At 38.5% G+C, this 22,555-nt stretch overlaps 3 protein-coding genes and 1 long non-coding RNA gene across 9 annotated transcripts; 1 reads left to right on the top strand and 3 right to left on the bottom strand.

The window, feature by feature from the left end:
• Nucleotides 1–9,243: 9,243 nt before the first annotated feature.
• LOC130745346 (uncharacterized) lies at nucleotides 9,244–11,543 on the bottom strand. 5 transcript variants are annotated; one of them, XR_009021698.1, is made up of 5 exons: nucleotides 11,329–11,543; nucleotides 11,030–11,218; nucleotides 10,738–10,850; nucleotides 10,552–10,620; nucleotides 9,244–10,420 (listed from the first exon to the last, which is right to left on the bottom strand). It is a non-coding gene; the product is annotated as an uncharacterized LOC130745346 (long non-coding RNA). The 5 variants fall into 5 exon arrangements; XR_009021697.1 differs by having other exon boundaries at nucleotides 10,600–10,620; XR_009021696.1 differs by having other exon boundaries at nucleotides 10,797–10,850; nucleotides 11,329–11,541.
• A 1,180-nt stretch (nucleotides 11,544–12,723) lies between these two features.
• Nucleotides 12,724–16,962, top strand: LOC130744537 (protein MAIN-LIKE 2-like). Its single transcript, XM_057596711.1, has 10 exons — nucleotides 12,724–12,818; nucleotides 13,486–13,536; nucleotides 13,727–13,748; nucleotides 13,842–13,915; nucleotides 14,106–14,127; nucleotides 14,221–14,294; nucleotides 14,554–14,620; nucleotides 14,764–15,778; nucleotides 15,860–16,620; nucleotides 16,702–16,962. The coding sequence occupies exons 1-10, from the start codon at nucleotides 12,724–12,726 to the stop codon at nucleotides 16,960–16,962; spliced, it is 2,442 nt and encodes an 813-aa protein (XP_057452694.1).
• LOC130745345 (uncharacterized) lies at nucleotides 16,909–18,378 on the bottom strand. 2 transcript variants are annotated; one of them, XM_057597535.1, is made up of 4 exons: nucleotides 17,754–18,378; nucleotides 17,568–17,669; nucleotides 17,420–17,485; nucleotides 16,909–17,327 (listed from the first exon to the last, which is right to left on the bottom strand). In XM_057597535.1, exons 1-4 carry the CDS (start codon nucleotides 18,111–18,113, stop codon nucleotides 17,268–17,270), a joined length of 588 nt encoding a protein of 195 aa, XP_057453518.1. In that variant the 5' UTR covers nucleotides 18,114–18,378; the 3' UTR covers nucleotides 16,909–17,267. The 2 variants fall into 2 exon arrangements, with proteins under 2 accessions (XP_057453518.1, XP_057453517.1); XM_057597534.1 differs by having other exon boundaries at nucleotides 17,568–18,378.
• A 44-nt stretch (nucleotides 18,379–18,422) lies between these two features.
• Nucleotides 18,423–22,460, bottom strand: LOC130744535 (protein FAR1-RELATED SEQUENCE 5-like). Its single transcript, XM_057596709.1, has 5 exons — nucleotides 21,979–22,460; nucleotides 21,561–21,735; nucleotides 20,255–21,432; nucleotides 19,012–20,164; nucleotides 18,423–18,902 (listed from the first exon to the last, which is right to left on the bottom strand). The coding sequence occupies exons 2-5, from the start codon at nucleotides 21,714–21,716 to the stop codon at nucleotides 18,711–18,713; spliced, it is 2,679 nt and encodes an 892-aa protein (XP_057452692.1). The 5' UTR covers nucleotides 21,717–21,735; nucleotides 21,979–22,460; the 3' UTR covers nucleotides 18,423–18,710.
• Between the last annotated feature and the right edge of the window lie 95 nt (nucleotides 22,461–22,555).

Below are 22,555 nucleotides of genomic sequence, written 5' to 3'. Positions count from 1 at the left end.
TTAATGACATATCAATTCTCTGGAGCAACTTCTCAATTTCTAGTTTTGTTGAATAAATTTTTCGAATCAGCATATGCAATTCGTAGTCCTGCAGTAGAGAAGGAATATTAACTAATGATTTTTAACTGTATCGAATATAACTAATGTTGTTCACACACTTTGCATAGTGATCATGCTCAACGTGATTTTCTAAACTTTGAATTTCATTTAAATTAAACCCAAGCAATAATTATATTTTTATAGTAACATTTCAAATCTCAATAATATAACTTGAAAACCAACATACCTTGATAGAATGTCTTCTGATAAGAGAAGCCAACATGTATCTCATACATCATTAGATTTTGAGATTGAATTCATTATTAACATTCTTACAGAGATTTTCTGCATTTGTTCTCCGAAAGCTAAATCAAAGAATTATTTAATTGCATCTATATATTCTTTGTCATCTATTTGCAACCTCAATTGATCGCATGATTCCTTAAAAGTATCATATGTTATTCCCTTCATTGTTCTGATACTTCTATATGATGTACACCTCTTTTGCATAGTTAGTAGGATTCTTCAATAATATACCTCTCTAATGCCTGAAGGGAATACTGTAGTCTGCCAATTTTAAAACCTCTCTTTCTTGGTTTTCAGATTCTATCTTTTTTTATAATAAGAAAATCAACTGGAAAAGTCAGCATATGTTAGATTCTGTAAGACCCAAGTTTTTAAGCTTATGCTAAGTGAATAAAATCCTATTCACGATTAGGGTTGATGTATCGTGAAGGGAAACCTGAACTAGAGTTTACCAAATGAAATAAATTTATGAAGGAGAAAGTTCAGAAAAAAATCCAAGGATTGCATAATGATCGATAAAAGTTATAGCACGATCGTTACACGCTTAAACCTAGGTCAGAAACCCTAGTAAATAGCTAGTTTTCATGAAAAGTCACTATGGAAGTTAATTCCAAAAATCTTCGGAGAAATGTTAGAACTCCTCTTTTTCCATATATAACAATCGTTTCGAAGCGAAACTCTAGGATCTACGAACGTCCGATTCCAATCATCGGAAGTTTACCGAAACCGAAACCCTGGTATTTCAAAACCCTAGAATCACCCGACTATGAGGGCTATTTCTATTCAGAGCTTCAAATGAAGATTCTACACGCGTACACCCATTTCTCTTGATGATTTCAATCTTTCTTCAGAAGGAAGTTTTCTATTCCGACATTCGATGCAAAAAGCAACTTATCGGGTAAAATAGTTTTACACCGACTATGCATTAGTTGCCAAAAATACAAGGAGACCTCATTTTAGTTTTGGAATTCTTTCGCCAAAACATATCTTAGAATTCACGGAGAATGAAGCCAGAAAAATCAGATTCGCGAAACTTTCATTTTACCGCGTTTTGCCAACCTCTATATATAGCAAGAAAGGTGAGAAAAATTACAAAAACTCCTCCATTTTCTCTCCAAGGCCGCGAGCTCCATAGAAGGAAGAGGAAGAAGAGCTTTTCTTCATTACTTGCTTGATCGTCGATCAATCAGTTGCTGCTTCAAGGTTTCGAGGTATAGTCGCTAATCCTTACCTCTGATCGCTTTTTCCATAGCTTTTCTGTAGACTTTTCTGAGCTGATAGTTTATGGATTTTTGCAAAACTATCCTGAATATTTCATTTCTGATTCTAAACCTCTTCCTTATGTGCCCAAGATCACTTCTGCCGGGTTAGATTTTCCGTTATGTCGCCGGAATTCCGCCGGAATCAATTTTAGCCTAAAATACCCATTTTTGGAGTTTTTGAAGTAAAGCTTCAACCTTTAGGCTGAAAACTATCGCCTTAGCTTAGGGCTAGTAGGATTAGTTGTCATAAACGTCGTTGGTGACGTCCCTGCCAAATTTTATTTTTGGGATTTCAGTTTTGAAAATCCTAAGTTAAAAATCATGACCAAAATACCCCTGCGACAGTTTTTGATCCGATAATTTTTCCGAGTTCAGAATACCCTTAGTTACGGCTAATGATAGCATAGGAACCAAGTTTGATCGAAGAAAAATCGAGTCTCCTAATTGTGAAAAGTGGCCGAACCTATTAGGGGGGGGGGAGGAGGAAAATTTCCTTTTCCGAAAACTTGTCTTTCGCGCTAGATTATCGTACCTTAGAGTATAGATTACTTCGAGTAACCTTAGTAAGTATTGATAGCTTAGTTTCCGATAGATTCTGATAGTATTTCTGTGGTTTTGCTCGAAAGGTGATTTTGAGGAATTCCCAGAGGAGCAAGCCTTTGATTGTGAACAAGTGTTAGGAGATCGTCCTGGAGAATCTACAGGTGAGGGCTACTCACTGAATCTCTAGTTAATGCTTAGGGTCGATGCTTTCGACATTGTTTACTGTTTATGCAATTGTTTGTGCTTGATTGGAAAAACGTTTTCTGAGGCTTCGACTGACAATGTAGATGATGCATCTACTGAATGCTTTTGAGATTGAATCTTCATGCTAAGTGCTAATTGGGTAATTTAGGATGTGTGGTGCATGCCTTATATGCTAAGTGCTATGTGGTTATTGTTTAATATATTGATATATGACATGTTGATTGGTTGTGCTGAGTTATTTATACTTATGCAATGAGATCTGAGATTCTGAATGGTGAGAATAGCGGGCAGGTCATGCCGATTTTATTTTGAGAGTTTTGAGAAAGTTTGATAGGACGAATGAGATTCGGGCCTTGTTATGATGTTTGTGGATCGAGACATTCTCTGGAGTCATTTGGGGATTAGGAGATCCCGAGAACTTATAGGATTTGCGATAAGACTAAAAAGGATATTATTTTGAAAAGAAAACTCATAAGACATTAAACAACCTCTAAATCTTTAAATAAAGATAATAAACTCGAAAGGAAGCTTTGGATGCAAATCTTAGTTTTTGGAAAACGAGAAGTGTCGTCGGATCCAAGTGTTGAGAAAGTTGAGAAGTGTTGAGTATGTTGATACTCTTGTGCTGTTGGAGCAGATATGTGTTGTTGGGCTATCCTGGGGATAAGTCCGGGAAACCGTTAGTTTCCGAGAGTGTGATACTCTGTGCTCGTTGAGCAGTTGTAACCATCGGATTGAGATGAGTCGGATGATTTGGAGATCATCGTGGGTTATGTGTTGTTGTGAAGAATGTGTCTTTTGTCGCAGAATCGACTTTACCTTAGGGTAAGCTTTTAGAGACTTTAATTTACCTAGAACACGTGGCGACGTGTCGAGTGAGATTCGGAGACGTTGTTTGACTAATCATCCTGCATTCATGCAACATTAATGAGGTATTAACACAGGACGTACTCTGGACCTCGTCGGATTCCAAAATGGTCATAAGACCCGGATTTCCGTGTAAGAGCGTCTATAGACGTCTCTTGTAGCAGACCGAAATGGCAGACCTACGGGTTACGGCTGATCTGGCTACCTTGGTTTGGTGTAAGAGACACGCGGGCAGAATGGTCCCACCGTTGCTGGTGCTAGGATTGATCCGTTTGATGTCCATCCCAGAGGCACGCGAGCAGAAATGGTCCCACCGTTGCTGGTGCTAGGATTGACTCGTTGATGTCCATACCTATGTTTGGTGTAAGAGGCACGCGGGCAGAATGGTCCCACCGTTGCTGGTGCTAGGATTGATCCGTTTGATGTCCATCCGTTTCCGGAATGCATTTGGTTAACTGGGTTAACCGCCATATCATCTCATGCAACATGCATTCTGACTTAGTTGATGAGTGTGTTTGATACTTGGTAGTTCTACTTGATGCATGTTAACTGTGATTTACAGTCGTTATATTCTTTGTGGAATAATGCAACCCTAGGATGTTATCCCTAGTTATAAGCCTAAGTGGCTAATCTTTTATCGGTATCTATTGGTGGTATTATTTATATAATTCTTTGGAGTTGACCCTCGCGTCTTCTGTGTGTGCTTTGGCGAACAAACGCCCTTTGTCAGATGTCTTTGGCGGGCTGATTCATGATGGTTCATCCTTCGGGAGGAACTAGGGTTGAGATGCGGGAACTGGAGCGTATCGCGGTTGCGAGAGGAGGACGGATGGTGTATATAGACTAGGTCGTTCTGGATTTCGAATTCGGACGACGATCATGCTAGCATGTAGGATTGAGTGTTAGTGTGAGCTCCTCAAGATGGGATTAGTGTAGGAGTAGAGTCCTAGCTCTGAACATCATTTGTTCATTTGGGAACAGGGTAGTTTCCCACCTATAGCTTTTTGTGTGGTTTCTTTACGGGAATCACAGAGAGTTGGTTGGACTTAGGAGGTCTTATTTTCAGACCATTGGGTCAACTTATTCTCAGTTTTGAGGGATGGTGTTGCGGACACTTCACCCTTTCATTCGGTTTGTACATATTGCCTACGGGCGCTACTCTTCTATTACCCGTCACTGGAGGTTTACTCGTGACGAGGTTGCTACTTACAGCGAGGGCTGTTTATATATTGTATATTAGTTTTATTACTTTTCGCATTTGGGTTTTATTTAATTCAGTCCTGTCTTAGTTATTATCAAAAAAAAATATTCACGTTTTTCCGCATTAAGTTTACTTTTGGTTACTAAAGTGACGCCACCGAAATCGGGGTGTTACAGATTCTGTCCGTCCCAGTATTTCTCATTAGCTGCAAACCAAGTCATAAACACTGTGGATTTTGTACCACTCTTTTCAAGAACATCCCCAACGTCTTCATCATCATTATAATATACCAAATATTAATTTGGAAGATGAAAATTTAGCTTTTGCACTGACGGCCATCGTAAGTGTATGGTAAAGCCAAATTTTTTCCAAGCTGGCTCACACAGAGAAAGATAACAACAATCATAATATTGCTTTACCTCGTCCACTGGCTCCTTCGTTGAGCATCGTTATTCTTATTTGAAATTTTAAGCATTGCTCGGTCTGCGCCTTTATTGGTATATTTGAACAAATATTTTATAGCATTGAACTTATTACAATATTCCACATTAATGTGAGCTTGATACCTCATAAGGAGAGTGAGATTGTAAGGCACAACATACCTGCAATATAGAGCATTGCACATGCATATTACAATACTAATAAATAACATATATGAGTTATCTTTCATCTTTTCATGAAGTTATGTTTTTTCAAATTGGTAACAATTTATTGTATTTGCAATGCATATTCCAACTGTAATAAATAACATACATGTTATCAATTTTAATGTATTTTTTCTTGATTACAATCCTTGTCTGCTTTCTTCTATACTTTGGGTAGCCTTTTTCGTCAATAGTGGTGGTGTTTTGAAATTTCTTTGGAAATAATTTAGTGCACCTACCATTCTCCATGCATGTTGATTTTTTTTTTTTCACTACCACACGCTCCATGTATTATGAAGTTAGAAACTATAACGTGCAACTTGGGATATAACACTACATTAGAAAGCTCTACAGATATGACTTTGTCAATGTCGTCCCCAGTCTTCAACTTATTCTCTTCATGCAACCAAATCAATATGTGTGCGTGAGAAAGTCCTCTTTTTTGAAATTCGATTGTATACATACCTTTTTTTTACGTTGATTGTATACATACCTAAAAGAACATATTAATGATTATAATTTTTTATCTAACACCTTCACATGATCTTTAGTTTGTTACAAATTCCAATCATGTTCTTCTATAGAAGACGAAAAGTAGAATAATTCAAAAGTGATTAGACTTGCAAGCACCCAGGAATCATGCTCATAGATAGCTGAGAAGTCAATGAAAACAAATTTGCTTCTCTACATACCAACATGGGAAAACACCCTTCAAGGAAAATGAGAAACACTTGAAATGTTTTCATCTCATAAATCACAAGTCATAAATGAAAAGCAAATTTTTTAAAAAAGAATGTTAGGAACAAAAGAAAATAGACACGTGATCTGTGAGAGGATGTCCTAAAAAGGTCTTTATTACATAGCCAGCAACTTGTGTAACTCTCAGAACTCATCCCAATAGAATAAGATCCCATAATTCCTCAGGGACATGTACATTTTTAAAATGTGGACATGTACATATAAAAAAGGTATACCTAAAAAATAATGGTATAGTACTACTGATTTCTCTACTCAACTTCCAACTTCTCTGTTAATGATTAATGATAAATGATTAATAATAAATGTTTATTGATAAATGATTAGACACATGGAACATGATAACTGAGTCATAAATTAGACATCATAAGTGAGGCATAGTAATGCAGTGAGAATGTATTACGTACCTATGTCACTTTTCCAAATAGATGACCGTTTTTGAAATCTTTCATCAGCTGGTTCACTTTCATCTTAAAAATGCGAACTAAAACATATGGACGCTCATCTGGCAGAGATCCTTTTGACTCAACGAACGACTTGATTTCTGGCCAATTAGCGTTGTATGTCATAGTTATGAACAAACCCGGATATCCAAATCTCTTGCAACTTGTCATAGAGTCTTGACAATTATTGAACATGTAGCTTGTGCTTCCCATATATGAAGCTGGCATTATGATGTGCTTTTCGGTTGCTGCAAATTCGTTGTTACCCCTACCAACCGCGTCATGTACTCCAGAATAAACCCCAGCTCTGATCTTAGTTTGATTATATCTCACCCAATTTAACCGTTGAAGTTCATCTGATCTTGGTTTGAATATATCAACACTAAAGTTTACCTTACAATTACAGGGACAACAATGTACCACGTCCCGATATTCAAAAGTTTAAGTTGCATGACATCATATTCACCAACCAAACCAAAATCTTGCATATTTCATCTGATCTTGGTTTGAATATATCAACACTAAAGTTTACCCTACAACTACAGGGACAACAATGTACCACGTCCCGATATTCAAAAGTTTAAGTTGCATGACATCATATTCACCAACCAAACTAAAATTATATCTGAGCCAATAGAAAAGAGATAGGACAATTTCATAAAAAATAGGTTAGATTAAACCTTCCCCATATCGTGTGGAACAAAAAAAGTTTTGCAAAGCTATGAATCAAAAGACATATAATTACAGGGAAAAGATGAAATCAATAGTATGGAAGATAATTTTTTTCGTGCTTGAACTGTTATGAGGTTAATGAGTTTTATAGCACTAATTGTATACAAATGACGCAATTTTTGAAAATTAAATTTTTTCAAAAGATAAAATTGGCGGATTAATTTTCAGGAGAAGTCTCATTTTGAAAGATTACAAATTTTCATTCTAGTTCTGATATCAAGTAAGTATATCCATTATGATTTTTTTAAAAAAATTTAAGTATATCCCTTCTAAATATAGGAGTAATTTGAGGGTAGGGTGGGTTACGATGAGTTTTCGATCGGTGAAGTGGGTTTCTGGGTTGGAGATTTTGGTGGTTGGGGGCGATGGTGGGGGTGGTTTCGATGGGGTTGGGTTATGGGTTCAATTTTTTTATGGATTCTAGCACTGGGTGTTGGCATCTGACGTTTAGATCTGGGGTTGGGATTGGAGGCAAGATGTTGAGGATTTATGCAAAGCTTTGGCATGACCTGGGTGGCTTTAAATCATTTAATTTTCCCTTGTTTTATGTGATTCCATTTTCTCTTCGTGATCTAGTTTTCCCTTCAAAAAAAAATAGTAGTAATTTAAAGTGAAAATTCAATGTTTTTCGATGTATCGAAAAAAAAAATAGTGAAAATTCAATAAATGGAGACATAAATAATGAAGACAATTTTTGTTTCTATTTAACGATCAATTTATTACTTTTCAATAAAAAAATCAATTTATTTAGTAAAACACCCTAACCTAATAAATAAAATTATATCATTAAAATAATAAATTTTCTGCCAACCGCCCTGATTGAACAAGGTGATTCACTTTCCCATTAAGGCGAAATTGTATCATTCAAATAACTAGGATTATTTCCGTGCGATGCACGAAGCCTGATTTCTTAGTTTAATTGCAATTTAAATCGGCTACCAATTTATATAAATTATCATGAAGCTTATTTGGATGCAAACAAAAATGCACTTATTGACGCTTATTTAATATTTTTTTAGTAGAGAATTTCCAATAAGCTCTAATAAGGCGGTATCCAAACGGTTTTAGTTACATAAATTTTAATTAACATAAATAAAATATTTAAATTTAATTGCATACTACTAATTTGATAGGTTCTTAGCTGTTTGTTCTTAAATAGAGGGTTAAGGTATTGAATTAAAGGGATGTTCAACGTTATACAGACAACCAATTGATTTCCGCCAAATCATAAAATGTATTTTATTTTAATTAAAAATAAAAACGAATAAAATTGTTCATCATACGTGGCATGATGTGATTGGATGACAATGTAAAATCATTTTACACTGACAATGCATATGCATTAAGATCTAAATCATTTAGATATAATGATACAAAAAATTGTTCGATATATAATTATATGTTAGTGAAAATATTGGATTTAGTGAGCATATGTTAATCCTAACTCCCTACTACCTAAACAACATTATTTCTTGTTTATATCCAAAATATTAATCAGCAAATTGAACATTGAGTACAGGAAAATAGACAACTAACTTATAGACATTGGCGTCCCTAAGGGTTAGCTCAAGTGGTCAGAGTTAGGGAACATAAAAGTTGGTTGGATAAAGGGTCCACGGTTCGAACCATGAGAAATGACTAATTTACTAACATTACTAACATTTGCCTAAAAAAAACTTATAGACATCGACATAAGCGTAGGCAAAATCGCTATTATTATCCTCTATTAGATTTTGATTCCAGACAGAAAAATCTTCAGTTTTTTAACAATCTTTTTCTAAGCTAGTATCTTAATTTATATTTTACTTGAAAAGTATTTTTGAATAACAAAGAAATATTATTAAATTGTTAATTAGTCACCTTCAAAATTTTCAACACAGGTGAGGCATGCTCACAAGAGACATCTGAGCTCAAATCTGTTTTCCTTTCCTAGGTTGCATGAAGAGATGCCATGAACATTTGCATCTCAAAGCATGTAAATCAGACTTGAAAAATAGGTGGGTAAAGGCATACAAAACATAGTTTTTTTTAGATAAGCCAAATTTATATATATGAGAGCACAAGATGTGACAAAGCAAATTACAAGCACTACCAAGGCCAAAAGAAAGAGAAAGAAACAGCGAGCTCCAGGGGAGAAAACAGGGGGGGGAAAAAACCACATGTGCACTATAATAGTAGGCGCTTGTAAAAGGAAAAAAAAAGCTACAAGGAGGCACAAAACGACCAGTTAATGTGCCTGTCCAATCTGTCAATGTGTCTCGCAATTAGACTCAATAATGCCCATCCAAATATTCATATCCACATGAAACCATAAAATCCATACCAGTAACAGATGCAGCAGCAACAGTAATCATAAGAGTAGCAGCCAAAAAACCCAACTATATCAACACAGGTCTAGCCCACAGTTTTGAGACAACAAATAGGTTGTGCCAACCACTCATTAACTGAGCAATCAAAACCTTTCATTCTACCTGATAACTAATTCCATTCTCTGAGTTGAACCCCTTCAAAGATCGACTCCTCCTGCCTTCCTTCGTTATTGAAAAGGATATACATAGTCAAGCATAATCCACATTTGAATAATCTGTACCTTCCTCTGCTAAGCAACAAAACATAATTAATGTCCAACTCACAATGGAAACCACCACAACATGTGATCATTCTACAATAAGAAGTGAAAGCATAATGTATATAACCAAATTAATTGAATAAAGAATCAGCAAATGGAAGGTGTTAAACCATAAGTAGTGAACTTGAATAGTATCAAGCTCATTCTTAGATTATAAATCAATATAACAGTTTTGGAGAAATCCTGTTTTAAGGTATGAAAAGTTCCTGCTTAAGATCATCATCCACCTAAAAAGTAAAAATAGTATACACATATATCTTTAGATAATCAAATTGAACTTGTTAACAAAAAGAGACACAAGTGTTCATACCCTAATCAAATTGAAAAAGTTTCTTTATGATTTGAAAGAAACATCATTGAGATAAATAGAATGGAATATATAGATTATTTCTTATAAGAGCGGGGGATATATAGGTTGAGAGAGGAAGGTCCATGGATCAATCTGGGTGTAATTTATCTTTCTAATGTACCAAAAATTCTAATGAATTTGTCCCCAAATAGTAGATCAAGTGGTAAGCATTGGGGACATATGGGTTGGGGAGAGAAGATCTTGGGATCAATTCTTCCTAGAAGGTGTAATTTATCTTTCCATCTTTCCAAAATGAAATAAAAAATCTAAAAGTCAGTACCAGAGAAAATGTTTCTTTTCATTTGCAAATAATTATCAATTTTGTATATTCCAGTAGCACAAAACAATGTTTAAATATCACCAATAAGGATCAATAGACTTTTTCAGTTAACCTGGTACCATCCAACTGCAATGGCAGCAAGTCTAACATGTGTTGCCTTATATCCTTCCAATAAAATAGCATAACAGTTAGGCTGGATTGTTTTAGATTAAAATACAAAAAACGAAAGTTAACCACAGAATGAAGAATTCAACATGACTTAGTAATTAAAAGAAACTTGTGAAGACTAAACCAACATGAATGAAGTCATAGCATATGACTTTGTTCTTAAGTCATAGATTCACCTGGCGCACTTGTTACTGGACCTGTCCAAACAAATGAAATAATATAAATGAAAATGAAGATCACAACACATAGGAGAGGAGAAGAGAAGTGAATAGAATTTTCAATTTGAGTTCAAATGACAGTTCTGAAAAATTCACCATAATAAGTGATTCCCAAATGAACCAAAAAATAAAGGCCACAATGGTAAAACAAGTACCGGCTTCCTGCCAACTTTATCAATCAAGGCTGCTCCTCCACCAGTGATCACAATCTGCAAAAGGAAAAAAAGAAAAAAAAAAGATGAGTTGGTTAGGGGATCACAAACATTTGATTTTTCAGGAAAGTGTTTATGTTGAAATTAACATGAAGACAAGACAAGCATATATTATAGTCCCGATAGTGGTAGAAAATCTTGTGACATAAAATCCATAGCCAAAGAAAAATTGGAACCTGAATGCATCATAAAGGTTATTCAAGTTTGAAAGTGTGAGAAACTGGCAATATGAATAATATCTGATATGCAAGGTAATAGTTGTATGGAAGAAAGTATGTCAGTGATCCAGAGATTTGGATTGCAGAATTACTAATACAACAATTCTCAAGAGTGCCTGCTTCACCTTGCTGTGTGGTATCCAAAACCTGCAAATAAATTATGATTTTCTAATAAGACTATTTTTTAGAAATAAACTTTAATCAATAAAACCAGAAAGTAGCATTCATATTTGAATCAGATGAAGAAAGTTAACAACTGAAAGAGATCGGAGAAGGATGATAGAGGTGCCGGGGCTGAAGAGCTCGTCGACCAAGGTTAAATTTGATAACGTCTTCGCGCCGGCGAGTTTGATGATCTTCTCGGCGGGTTCGGTAAGGAATCGAAGGGGAGAAAGAGATCGGAGAAGGATGATAGAGGTGCTTCTGATTTTGACGATTTGCTGAGCCCTGGATTTGGCACCCCAGGGCTTAGAAATGCCACCCCACTTAAAAGTGGGGAAATACTATTATGCCCCTCCGTGTTTTATTTCGGAATATCCATTTCCGAAGTCTTTCTGATTTTGAGATTCCGATATGCTTCGGAGGGTAACGTTCCGAAGGCTGTTGTATTAATTCAAAACACGGGCTCGAAAGCTCGCTCATTTCCCATTTCATTCCGAATTTCTTCTTGAACTTCCATTTCCGAAGCCCTCCAAACCTTCACAGCCTTCATCAGAGCTCTCCCTTCATCGCTCTTCATCATCTTCTTCGTCAACTACTGGAAGTAGAATTCCGCCCGCAATAGAGGTAAGGGCCTTCATATCTTCGTCATCTTGTTGTTGCTGTTAGGGTTACGGATTCGAATTGTTGCTCTTGAAATTTTTGGGTGCGGTTTGGTATTTTGTGTATTAGGGTTTTAGTGATTTGTGGATTGTGCGGTATTGTTGAAATTGTTGGGTGCGATTTGTTGGGTGAAATTGTTGGGTGCAGCTTGAACAATTGTGCGGTTTTAGTATCTCATTCTTGAAGATGTCTGATTGAAGCTCTTGTTGATGTTGGTTTACTGTAAATTAACTTCTTCATGTTCATGCAGAGCCAAGGGAGCATGCTTTCTGCCTTGATTGTGCCTTGATTGTGCTAGAAGTGATTCACTGTGCTACCTGTAAGTATTTCTTATCTTCTGATCCTGATCTTCATATAGTAAAACAATGGACACTAGTGGCTTTTGTATGTTTTACTTAAATATGTTGATTTTGGTGCTTAATATGTTGAATGAGATACTCAACCAAGTAAGGCTAATCCAATACTTGATACTCTTAACTAGGACAAACAGCCCTTACTCTACCCTGATAAATGAACACCTCTAATCGTTGTGGCATGCAGATCATATTGGTCCCAACCAATTCCCATAGTGTTTCTGTACAGAACTATGAAAACACACTTATGCTCTATCTTTGATAATTTTTTAGTTTAGTTATTTTGGATTGGCTTTTTCATCAGTTAACTTTTGTTAAGTCATATTTAACATTGTGCCAACATGTTTATATTTTACATTCATTTATATTGCCAGAATTAATTCACTTCTGAGGAGAGAAAAGAGAAGTTATCTAAACATGCTATGAGAGTACTAACTTTATGACTTGCTGCTAAAAGCATTGTATATGTTGGTGGAAATGGCAATCACACTTGTCACTACAGATGCTATTATCATAACCAGTGCTATAATTTTATCCCTTCTTGTTGATATACCATATGCATCCCTGTCATTGTAAACAACAAAGAAAATTAGGAACCTGATATGGATGCTGATTTCAGGCAGATTTGATTAGTTAGGTTAATTTAGCATATTTCAATTTTTATTTTTATATCTTTATTAGTTAGGAATTATTATATTTTTATTAGTAATGATTTGAATGTTTTTCTTTAACAGATAAGACATGATTGTTTCTTATCTTATTAGATATAGGATCTTTTTAATTAGATAAGATTCTAGTTTCCCTATTTGCTTGTACTCAACCCTTAAGTTGATAATCTTAGTTTCTACTTGTGTGCTTTTTGCTGGCCTTGCTACTCATGCAGTTGTGTGCTTTTTGCTGAATGAGATGCTCAACCAGAACACTTTTGTTTCTTTTTCCCTTTGATAATCAATTTTGTTTAAAGAAAAGTTGATCTAAACATCCTCAACATACTTGATACATGTTTTGCCCTCTGTACTTTCAGTTTTCATTCTTAGAAAACTCTCTTCAAGTTGAGTAGCATTTACATATACTGGTTTATTCTTTTCAGTACATAAATATGCTAGACATGCTTATTGATCAAGTATGTTAGACATTCTTTTTATTTACATATACTGGTTTACATATAGCATTTACATATACTGGTTTACATATACTGGTTTATTGATAATCTTAGTTTCTGCTTTTTAATTTGAATAGAAACACTGGCCTTGCTACTCATGCAGCTGTGTGCTTTTTGCTGAATGAGATGTAACCAGAACACTTTTGTTTCTTTTCCCTTTGATAATCAATTTTGTTTAAAGAAAAGTTGATCTAAACATCCTCAACATACTTGATACATGTTTTGCCCTCTGTACTTTCAGTTTTCATTCTTAGAAAACTCTCTTCAAGTTGAGTAGCATTTACATATACTGGTTTATTCTTTTCCGTACATAAATAGGCTAGACATGCTTATTGATCAAGTATGTTAGACATTCTTTTTATTTACATATACTGGTTTACATATAGCATTTACATATACTGGTTTACATATACTGGTTTATTGATAATCTTAGTTTCTGCTTTTTAATTTGAATAGAAACACTGGCCTTGCTACTCATGCAGCTGTGTGCTTTTTGCTGAATGAGATGTAACCAGAACACTTTTGTTTCTTTTCCCTTTGATAATCAATTTTGTTTAAAGAAAAGTTGATCTAAACATCCTCAACATACTTGATACATGTTTTGCCCTCTGTACTTTCAGTTTTCATTCTTAGAAAACTCTCTTCAAGTTGAGTAGCATTTACATATACTGGTTTATTCTTTTCCGTACATAAATAGGCTAGACATGCTTATTGATCAAGTATGTTAGACATTCTTTTTATTTACATATACTGGTTTACATATAGCATTTACATATACTGGTTTACATATACTGGTTTATTGATAATCTTAGTTTCTGCTTTTTAATTTGAATAGAAACACTGGCCTTGCTACTCATGCAGCTGTGTGCTTTTTGCTGAATGAGATGTAACCAGAACACTTTTGTTTCTTTTCCCTTTGATAATCAATTTTGTTTAAAGAAAAGTTGATCTAAACATCCTCAACATACTTGATACATGTTTTGCCCTCTGTACTTTCAGTTTTCATTCTTAGAAAACTCTCTTCAAGTTGAGTAGCATTTACATATACTGGTTTATTCTTTTCCGTACATAAATAGGCTAGACATGCTTATTGATCAAGTATGTTAGACATTCTTTTTATTTACATATACTGGTTTATTGATCAGGAAACTGTTGAAAAGATTAGAGTTGGGATCAAAGAACAAACAGAAATCACTGTTCATTTTATCAGAGGTAAATAACCTGTCTTGGTTGATATATGTAGCCTCTTGAATATTAAGTTTCTTCTAGCTTTCAGCTGATTGCATGAATATTCAGTTATAAAGCTCATCAATTGGTACTTTTACAATTATCTGATGAGTATTATTTTTTAATAGATGGCTAAGAGGAAGAGCCAAGGGCGCAGGAAATCACATGTTGCTGGGAGCTCCCATGATGCCACGGAGGATGTTGAGGATCGCCACACAGCCCCGGATGATGTTGAGGATCGCCACAGACGGCTGCATGCTTCTTTTCGTAGAGTCAGAGGCAGATTTGGTGAGGACCAGGATGTTGGTGGGACATCAAATGAGGAGCGTCGAGACCCTTGTGAGATGATTCCTGAGCCTTCTCGTCAGACGACTCCCGAGCCTTCTCCGCCTTCTCCGCCTTCTCGTCAGACGACTCCCGAGCCTTCTCCGCCTTCTCGTCAGATGACTCCTCAGAGTTCGGCAGAGAGTGAGCATGAGGTTGATGTGGAGCATGAGGTTGATGTGGAGCTTCAGGTTGATGTGGAGCCTGAGGTTGGTGTGGAGCTTGAGGGTGATGCTGGAGCACGACGGGATGAGGTGCCAGTCCAGACAGAGGCACCGTTTCCAGGGGGGCCTGATGATCTGTCACTGTTGGTCCGTTACCCACATCACGTTGCGCCGTGTCTGTGGCATCATATTATAGGCACCGACCCGCGTTACCCCGATAGAGGTGTGTTGAAGTTTGCCAGCGCTGGGATGAAGCTGGCAAAGCTGACATGTGAGGGCGAGGGAGACGATATGAGCGCTGTTCGTCAGCGTGTGGAGGGGACCGGACTCTATCCGCTCTTCAGTTGCACCTATCTGGAGATAGACACACCCCTTCTATCTGCCCTCGTCGAGAGATGGCATGAGGATACCAGCAGCTTCCACATGCCATTCGGGGAGATGACCATCACCCTGGATGACGTGTCATCTATACTTCATTTGCCGATGGGTGATAGGTTTTATACTCCCGGACAGGCCAGCAGAGAACAGGCAGCGGAGACCTGTGTTCTGCTCTTAGGAGGGGTAGCCACGGACTACATCATGGAGTTTAAGGCGGTGAAGACCATTGGCTTGCGATTCGGGTTCTTGCAGACTCTTTACACTAGGGCTCTTGCTGGTTAGTTGTACTGTATACTTAATTTATTTGCAACTATTATATGTGAATTAAATGATTAATGGTTTCTTTGTTGTACTTTAGAGCATCGGCATGACCATGCAGCACGGATGTGGCTACTTCACCTCCTCGGCTCGACCTTGTTTGCGAACAAGAGTGGAGGACACTACACTTCTGTCCATTGGATCGGCATGCTGCAGCACCTTGATCGGGTGTCAGAGTATGCGTGGGGCGCCATTGCACTAGCTACACTGTATGATGCACTTGGTCATGCCTCACGGAGGAAGACCAAGCAGATGAGCGGTTGTTCTTCCCTCCTGGTAGCTTGGGTGTTTGAGCACTTCCCACCCACCATTATTCAGCGGATTGAGGTCCCCGAGTACACGGAGGACCAGCCCAGAGCGTGCAGGTGGATGGAGTCCCGGGCTGGGCATGCTGGACTGATGGAGAGGCGAGTTCTCTTCGATGAGATGACGGCAGAGGACGTCATATGGACACCGTATGAGGAGCACAGGAGTCACAGAGAGCTGGACGTCCGAGCTTTATACTCAGGCTACATCCGGACTCCCATCCGGACGGCCGTGCGACCTCATCTTCCTGAGCGTGTGATGCGGCAGTTTGGGTACGTGCAGCCTATCCCGCGACACCCATCTGTTGTGATGGGCATGAGTTCTGCTGCGGAGGTCGTTGATGCAGCATACCAGGATTATGAGCCACACTTGATTCCAGGGGGGGTCCCTAGTATAGTGGATGGAGCGGCAGTAGATGATTACCTGGACTGGTACACCGGTGTATCTCACCGGTTCATCATCCCGGATGAGAGTAGGGCCGATCTCAGTGCTGTGGTAAGTGTGAACTTAATTTTCTTTATGCATTTGTGGTTTTGTGTATGCGGTTTACTAACATGTATATTGATTTATTTTCAGGCTTCTTTGCGTCGGGCCGTTGATTTGCTAGAGCAGGGACTTGAGGTCGACGACGGTCCCCCTAGAGATACACGCTCCCGCACTTTATTAGAGAAGTGCCTCACTGTCATCAGAGACTTGAGCAGGACCCAGGGCGTCACTTTCGTTGGTGTACGAGGAGGCAGAGGTCGAGGCAGAGGAGGAGGCGGAGATAGAGGAGGTGGCAGAGGCGGAGGCAGAGGTCGTAGGGGTAGGGTGGGTCGTAGGGGCAGGGGGCAGTGACATTATTATTATGTGTACTTTTATCGCATTATTAGTTTATACACGCTTTATTATCGGTCTGTACTTTTATCGCATTATTAGTTTGGATTTCACATTATCACGCTTTACTTGATTTGATTACATTTTTATCTCTTTTTAAATCAGGTAAAATAACAAACAAAATCCAATGGGAAGTGAAATAACGCACATAATCCAATTGAAGCAAAATAACGTACATAATTCAAGGGACGCAACATAGCCTACATAATCCAGGTCAAGGATTTTTTAAAGTTGCAAATAATTCAAAATTAGCCAAATAACATTAATCAATCTTCTGTAATGTCGGTGAATGTTTCAGATGGAGGTCCACAGTCACTGGAGAATACCTGTGAAAATTCACATAAACGAAAATTGAGATGTGTAAAAATCCACAGTCACTTTTATTTTAATTATATATGTGTAAAAAAGATTTCCATACCTTAACTATGTTGGGCAATGTTATGTTCAGGTAACAATTAGATTTTCTAGGAGAAAACACAGCTACCTAAAAGCAAAAAAGGAAGAAATAATGTTCAACTTGTCTAAAGAAGTAGAAACAATAGTCAAGTCGGTTAGAAATAATAAACCTTCTGGATAAGCATAACAGATCCAACATTTATGTCCTTCGCGAATTCGCTTTCAGTGAAAACCTTGTGATGGACACTAGCACCGACAGTGCCCGTAGGATCCTGCAACTCAAACCCATATGGCATTGACAGAGGACATTTAAATACCATGACATTGATGAAAAAGAACGCGGAAGATGGAAATACCTTCAGGGTAACTGACACATCGCCGAATCCGTTTGGCGTGCATGATTTGATAACTGCGACGATGAGATCGACCCTTTCTAGATGGTGAGTGATTGAACCCAGAGGAGTTGCAGATCCGCCTAATTGCAGGGCTGAAAGCCAAGCATTGGAGTGAAAATCGGGATCAGTGTCGTGACCGTCTTCGACGACGCGCCTAACAAATTGTTGGGTTGGAATGAGGTGTCCGTCGGTGGTGGAGCTGCGTTGAATCATGGCGGCCTGGACAACACCAGCAGGGCCGGGAATGAGAGGACGAGAACTTGCAGAAGAGTTGCCTCGGAGTTTGCAAGGGCGGATGAAGGTGGGCAAATCTTGTTCCATTTTGATTTTGAAGGTTTCGTTGAAAGAATGAAAGGAGAGGATGAATACAAGAAAGCTTAAATCAAGCAAATTTATAGATGAAGGAGTAATGGGGTTGGTTGTTGTTGGTGGTTGATAGTAATTAGGTTGGCTGTGGTTGGATGAGAGTAATGAGGTTGGTTGTGGTTGGTTGTGGATAGTGATGGAGAGACTTAAAATTAAAATGAGAAAAAAAATTAACGTTCGGATCCCCAGATTCCGAAGTTGTTCGGATCCTATAAATCCGAACTGTCTTGGAAACCTAAATGTCGAAGATTGTTTAAACTTGGGGGTGCCAAATTTAAGTATATGACACGGAAATGGAAAGGAGTCGTCCGAAAGATTTCGGACTCCGTAGTTCCGAAGTACTTCGGAAACCAAAGTTCCGAAATTTGCTTAACCAGTTAAAATGACAGTACCAGAAACAATGCAGGCAGAATCACAAGTTCTCATAACCAGCTACATTGCAGGGCAGAAACAGATAAAATGCACATGAGAAATAGTTTAATACTACATCATAATACTTTGAACTTCTAATTAGTTGTACATATGTCATTGCTACAAACATCAATCCTAGTCTCAATCTTCTCCAAGGTCTATAAAGACATTCTCTTGAGGACCACCCGTAGGATCAATCCAAGCATTCAATTCTGCCGTAAATGTAGCCAAACGCGCCGCATACGGGAAGATCCATTGGTCGGTGGGTTCTTTGGCCAAAAACGGCCATTGGGGAGCTATTGTTGGCATAGGATGTCCCGGCTTAAGCTTTAGCTACATTTGAGAGTATAGCAATAAAGTTAGATAAGAACAAAGTGGCTGAGTACAAAGTATACTAATTTAACGTGACAAGCGAGTGTAAGGTACTTCATAAAAGTTATACCTGAACAAAGTGGTTGGTGACGTGACCAACTGCTATAACGGGATGTACTTCCGGTGGGGCGCCTCCTCTCAATGGCAGATAAGTGTAACAACCTTTTAGTGAAATGGAGATGAAGACAACTTGCAACCTCGTAGCAATGAGGTACCCCATCTCCGGTAGAGACATCCACTTGTCTTCCGTTGCAATTGTACCAATCGGAAGGATGAGACGATTTTGTAGAGACTGAACCCTCTCATAACCAAATATGTTGCTATAGTAAGCGGTATTCTTTGAGAGTTCTACAAGCAACTCTTCCCTAATCAAAGCCCAACCGTCTTGACCTATGTCGGGTCTGAACAATGCAGCAACTGATCTATAACCACAATTACCATCTGCAATAACATCTATGACTTTTTCTATATATTGATGGAAGAAAGATGGCAAATCATCCAAGTATATGCTGGTGGAGGACTGCTTGCTCTTCTTAGACTTCTTGCTTCGAGGACAAGAGACTTTGTTAGGTGTTGGCTTGAGGCTATTGTTAACATGTTCCCAATAACAAGGATCACGTTGTAAGGATGGTTTTTGTTGACTAGGTGGTTTACTCTCCATAGCCTTGGACGAGCGCTTGGGCTTTATCTTCACTTGAGGAGGACACAGTGAACTACTAGAAGGACAATATAGCTCTTTTACCTTCCTCCTTAGCATACTTTGGCCCGCAACATCCAAAGTGTTGAAATAAGCGGTCAAGCCATCAATCTCTGACTTGAGGTCTCCTTGGTTTGAGGCTTGACTCCCAATGGGTACATGGTCCCAACCAAGTATCTTCCAGAAAGTATGGATTGCCTCATACGGAATTCTATCATAACTATGAAGTGCACACGCACAAGGAAGCCCATGGGTAACTTGGAATGCGCATCCACAACCATCACGCATCACTCTGTTCTGTTCATCTTCCATGAGTTGCATGGCCTTTCTGGACACAAATCCCCTGATATTTGTATACATGGGCGACTTGAAACGATGTTCTACAAGGTTGATACTGCGCTCAAATGATGCCTTGATTTCATTGTGTCGTACAGTGGTCAACCTATCCACTGCATCCCACGAGGCGCACAAGTCACCTCTGCCGTCTTTCAGCATCCTCTTCAAGGTTGAGTGTGCACTTTCAGCCCTGCATACAAAAGATCATACTCTATCAATTTCTGCTAATAAAGCAAGACTATGAAATGAAAGATCACAACCAATAAAGTGTGCATTGTACCTGTTACTCGTTGTAGTTCCAAAATGCAACACAGAATTGGTCCACGCACTCACAAATTTCTCCTTGTGCTTTAACCATGTAGTAGAAATGTAGGATATGAAATCTGGGAAGTCCTTACACATGACACACATTTCCTTCCATTCCTCATCAAATTGTTCCACTGTTTCAGCATAAATCAGGCATTTCCAGTTCTCCATCACTGAAAGGGCAAAATCATCCGTGCCAATCAACACTTTGCACTTTGCCTCCACATTCTTGTTTATGTGGAACCGGCATAATAAATTGGTACAATTGGGAAGACATTGCTTAACAGCACTCAGTAAAGCCAAATCTCTGTCAGTCACAATCACTTGAGGTAATCTGGCATTATCGGCAATAAGAGACTTCATGCACTCCAAGGCCCAAACATAGTCAATTGTGTGCTCCCTAACTATGTAGCAAAATGCTATGGAGAAAGTCAACCCCGTAGAAGTGAGACCAACCATTTCAAGCAAGGGGATCTGATATCTGTTTGTCTTGTACGTGCAATCCATGATGACCACATGAGGGAATGTGTTGAAGAGTCTGACCGCATCAGGATGAGCCCAAAAGAGATCCCTAATCTCACTTGAATCAGCTTGTTGCCTTTCAAAGTGAACATACTTGGCTTCTACCAACTTCTTCATCAAATGTTGCATTTCTGTCAATGGTCCCCTCTCCTCTTTTTTAAACCTTTTGTTGCAACTGTAAACTTGAGTGATTGTAGTCAAGTTACTTGGATTGTTTTCCTTCAATGCCGCTAGTATTTGTCTCGGTGGAGTCCAAGTACTAGTCATGGTGCCCACAAGCCCCTTCTCTTCCTCTGTTAGTCGACCAACGTAGGGGTGTCCAACTAGTGATTTAGCTGGTTCATGGTTGTGTTTACCATCCATCACTTTCAGCCACCACATTCTATCACCCTTCGTAGGTCGTCCTTTGAGATTAAACTTACAATCAGTCTTTTGTGATGCGGTCTTTTTGTACTTGAATGTATTCGGGTCCTTGTATGGCCTGTAAATACCATGCTTCGCACACTTAATAGTAACAAATACCTTTCCTCCACTTATAGCATAGTCAGACCTTGCAATCACCAGCACATAACCATTCGCCTTTCCAACATTCTTAGCCCATTGTTCAAGCTCATCACGAGTATCAAATATCTGTTCAATGATAACATATTGCTTTAGAAATAAAACATCCTACCAACCATCACTAATTATTCAATGATCATCACATCATTTTCCAAATACATAGTAGTATGTTCCAACAAAAATTATTCAATGAATACCTGGTCAGTTGTAAATAAATGTGTGGCGTCCACGCTTATACGAGGGGGCACCCACGGAATGATATTGCTAGGAGGCTCAACATTCCCAGAACCGCATGCGGCATCGCATGCGGCATCAACCAGTAAATCTTCTTCATATAGGTACGGTTCAGTCATTCAGCCTGCATGTAACAAACTGCAACTGGTTAACTACTTCGGACATTGGGATTCCGAACTCGTTCGGATACAGACAATCCGAACTCGTTCGGATAAAGACAATCCGAATTCGTTCGGATACAGACAATCCGTATCAAGCTCGACAGCATCAGAATACAAGCAAACAATGGTGGTGCAAAACGAACTTCCAACAAACAACAATGAAATGTAACTACAATGATAAGTAAAGCAGGATATGAAGGGGGAGAGAAATGAAACTTACCAGAAGGAACTTGGTAGCAAGGTGGAACTTGGAAGGAGATGGTGGTTGAGGGTGGAGCAAGTGGAACTTGGAAGGAGATGGTGGTGAGGGGGAGGAAAACAAACGTGGAGGAAGAAGAGGAAGAGTGGTGGTGGTGGAGTTTTTTGAATCTGATTGTAATGGGGGGGTGGTGATGGGGTTGGTGGTGGATGAGTAATGGTGATGGAGTTGGTGGTGGAGGAGTAATGGTGCTCAAAAGGTGGCAGTGTGCGACAGGTTTTCGGATTCAACGAATCCGAAGTACTTCGGATTGTACGAATCCGAAGTACTTCGGATTGTACGTTTCCGAATTATGTCTGTCGTTTAAGTGTCAGATTCAACAAGGTATTATTCGAAACTTTGGATTCCGAAGTGTTACGGATACCCGGTGTCCGAAAGGGTAGTTCTGGCATTTTTTAAAAAATCTGGGGTGCCATTTCTAAGCCCTGGGGTGCCAAATCCAGAGCTCCGATTTGCTTGCTGGGTTCGGAGGAAAGATATTATCACAGAGGAAGACATAAAGCACAATAAAATAAGTTACTTTTTAGAAAAAGAGTTT

The sequence above is a fragment of the Lotus japonicus genome, chromosome 3 (assembly GCF_012489685.1).
Source record: "Lotus japonicus ecotype B-129 chromosome 3, LjGifu_v1.2".
Lineage (NCBI taxonomy): Eukaryota > Viridiplantae > Streptophyta > Magnoliopsida > Fabales > Fabaceae > Lotus > Lotus japonicus.
The sequence above is the reverse complement of the archived record's forward strand: the minus strand, read 5'-3'. Positions and strand labels throughout refer to the sequence as shown.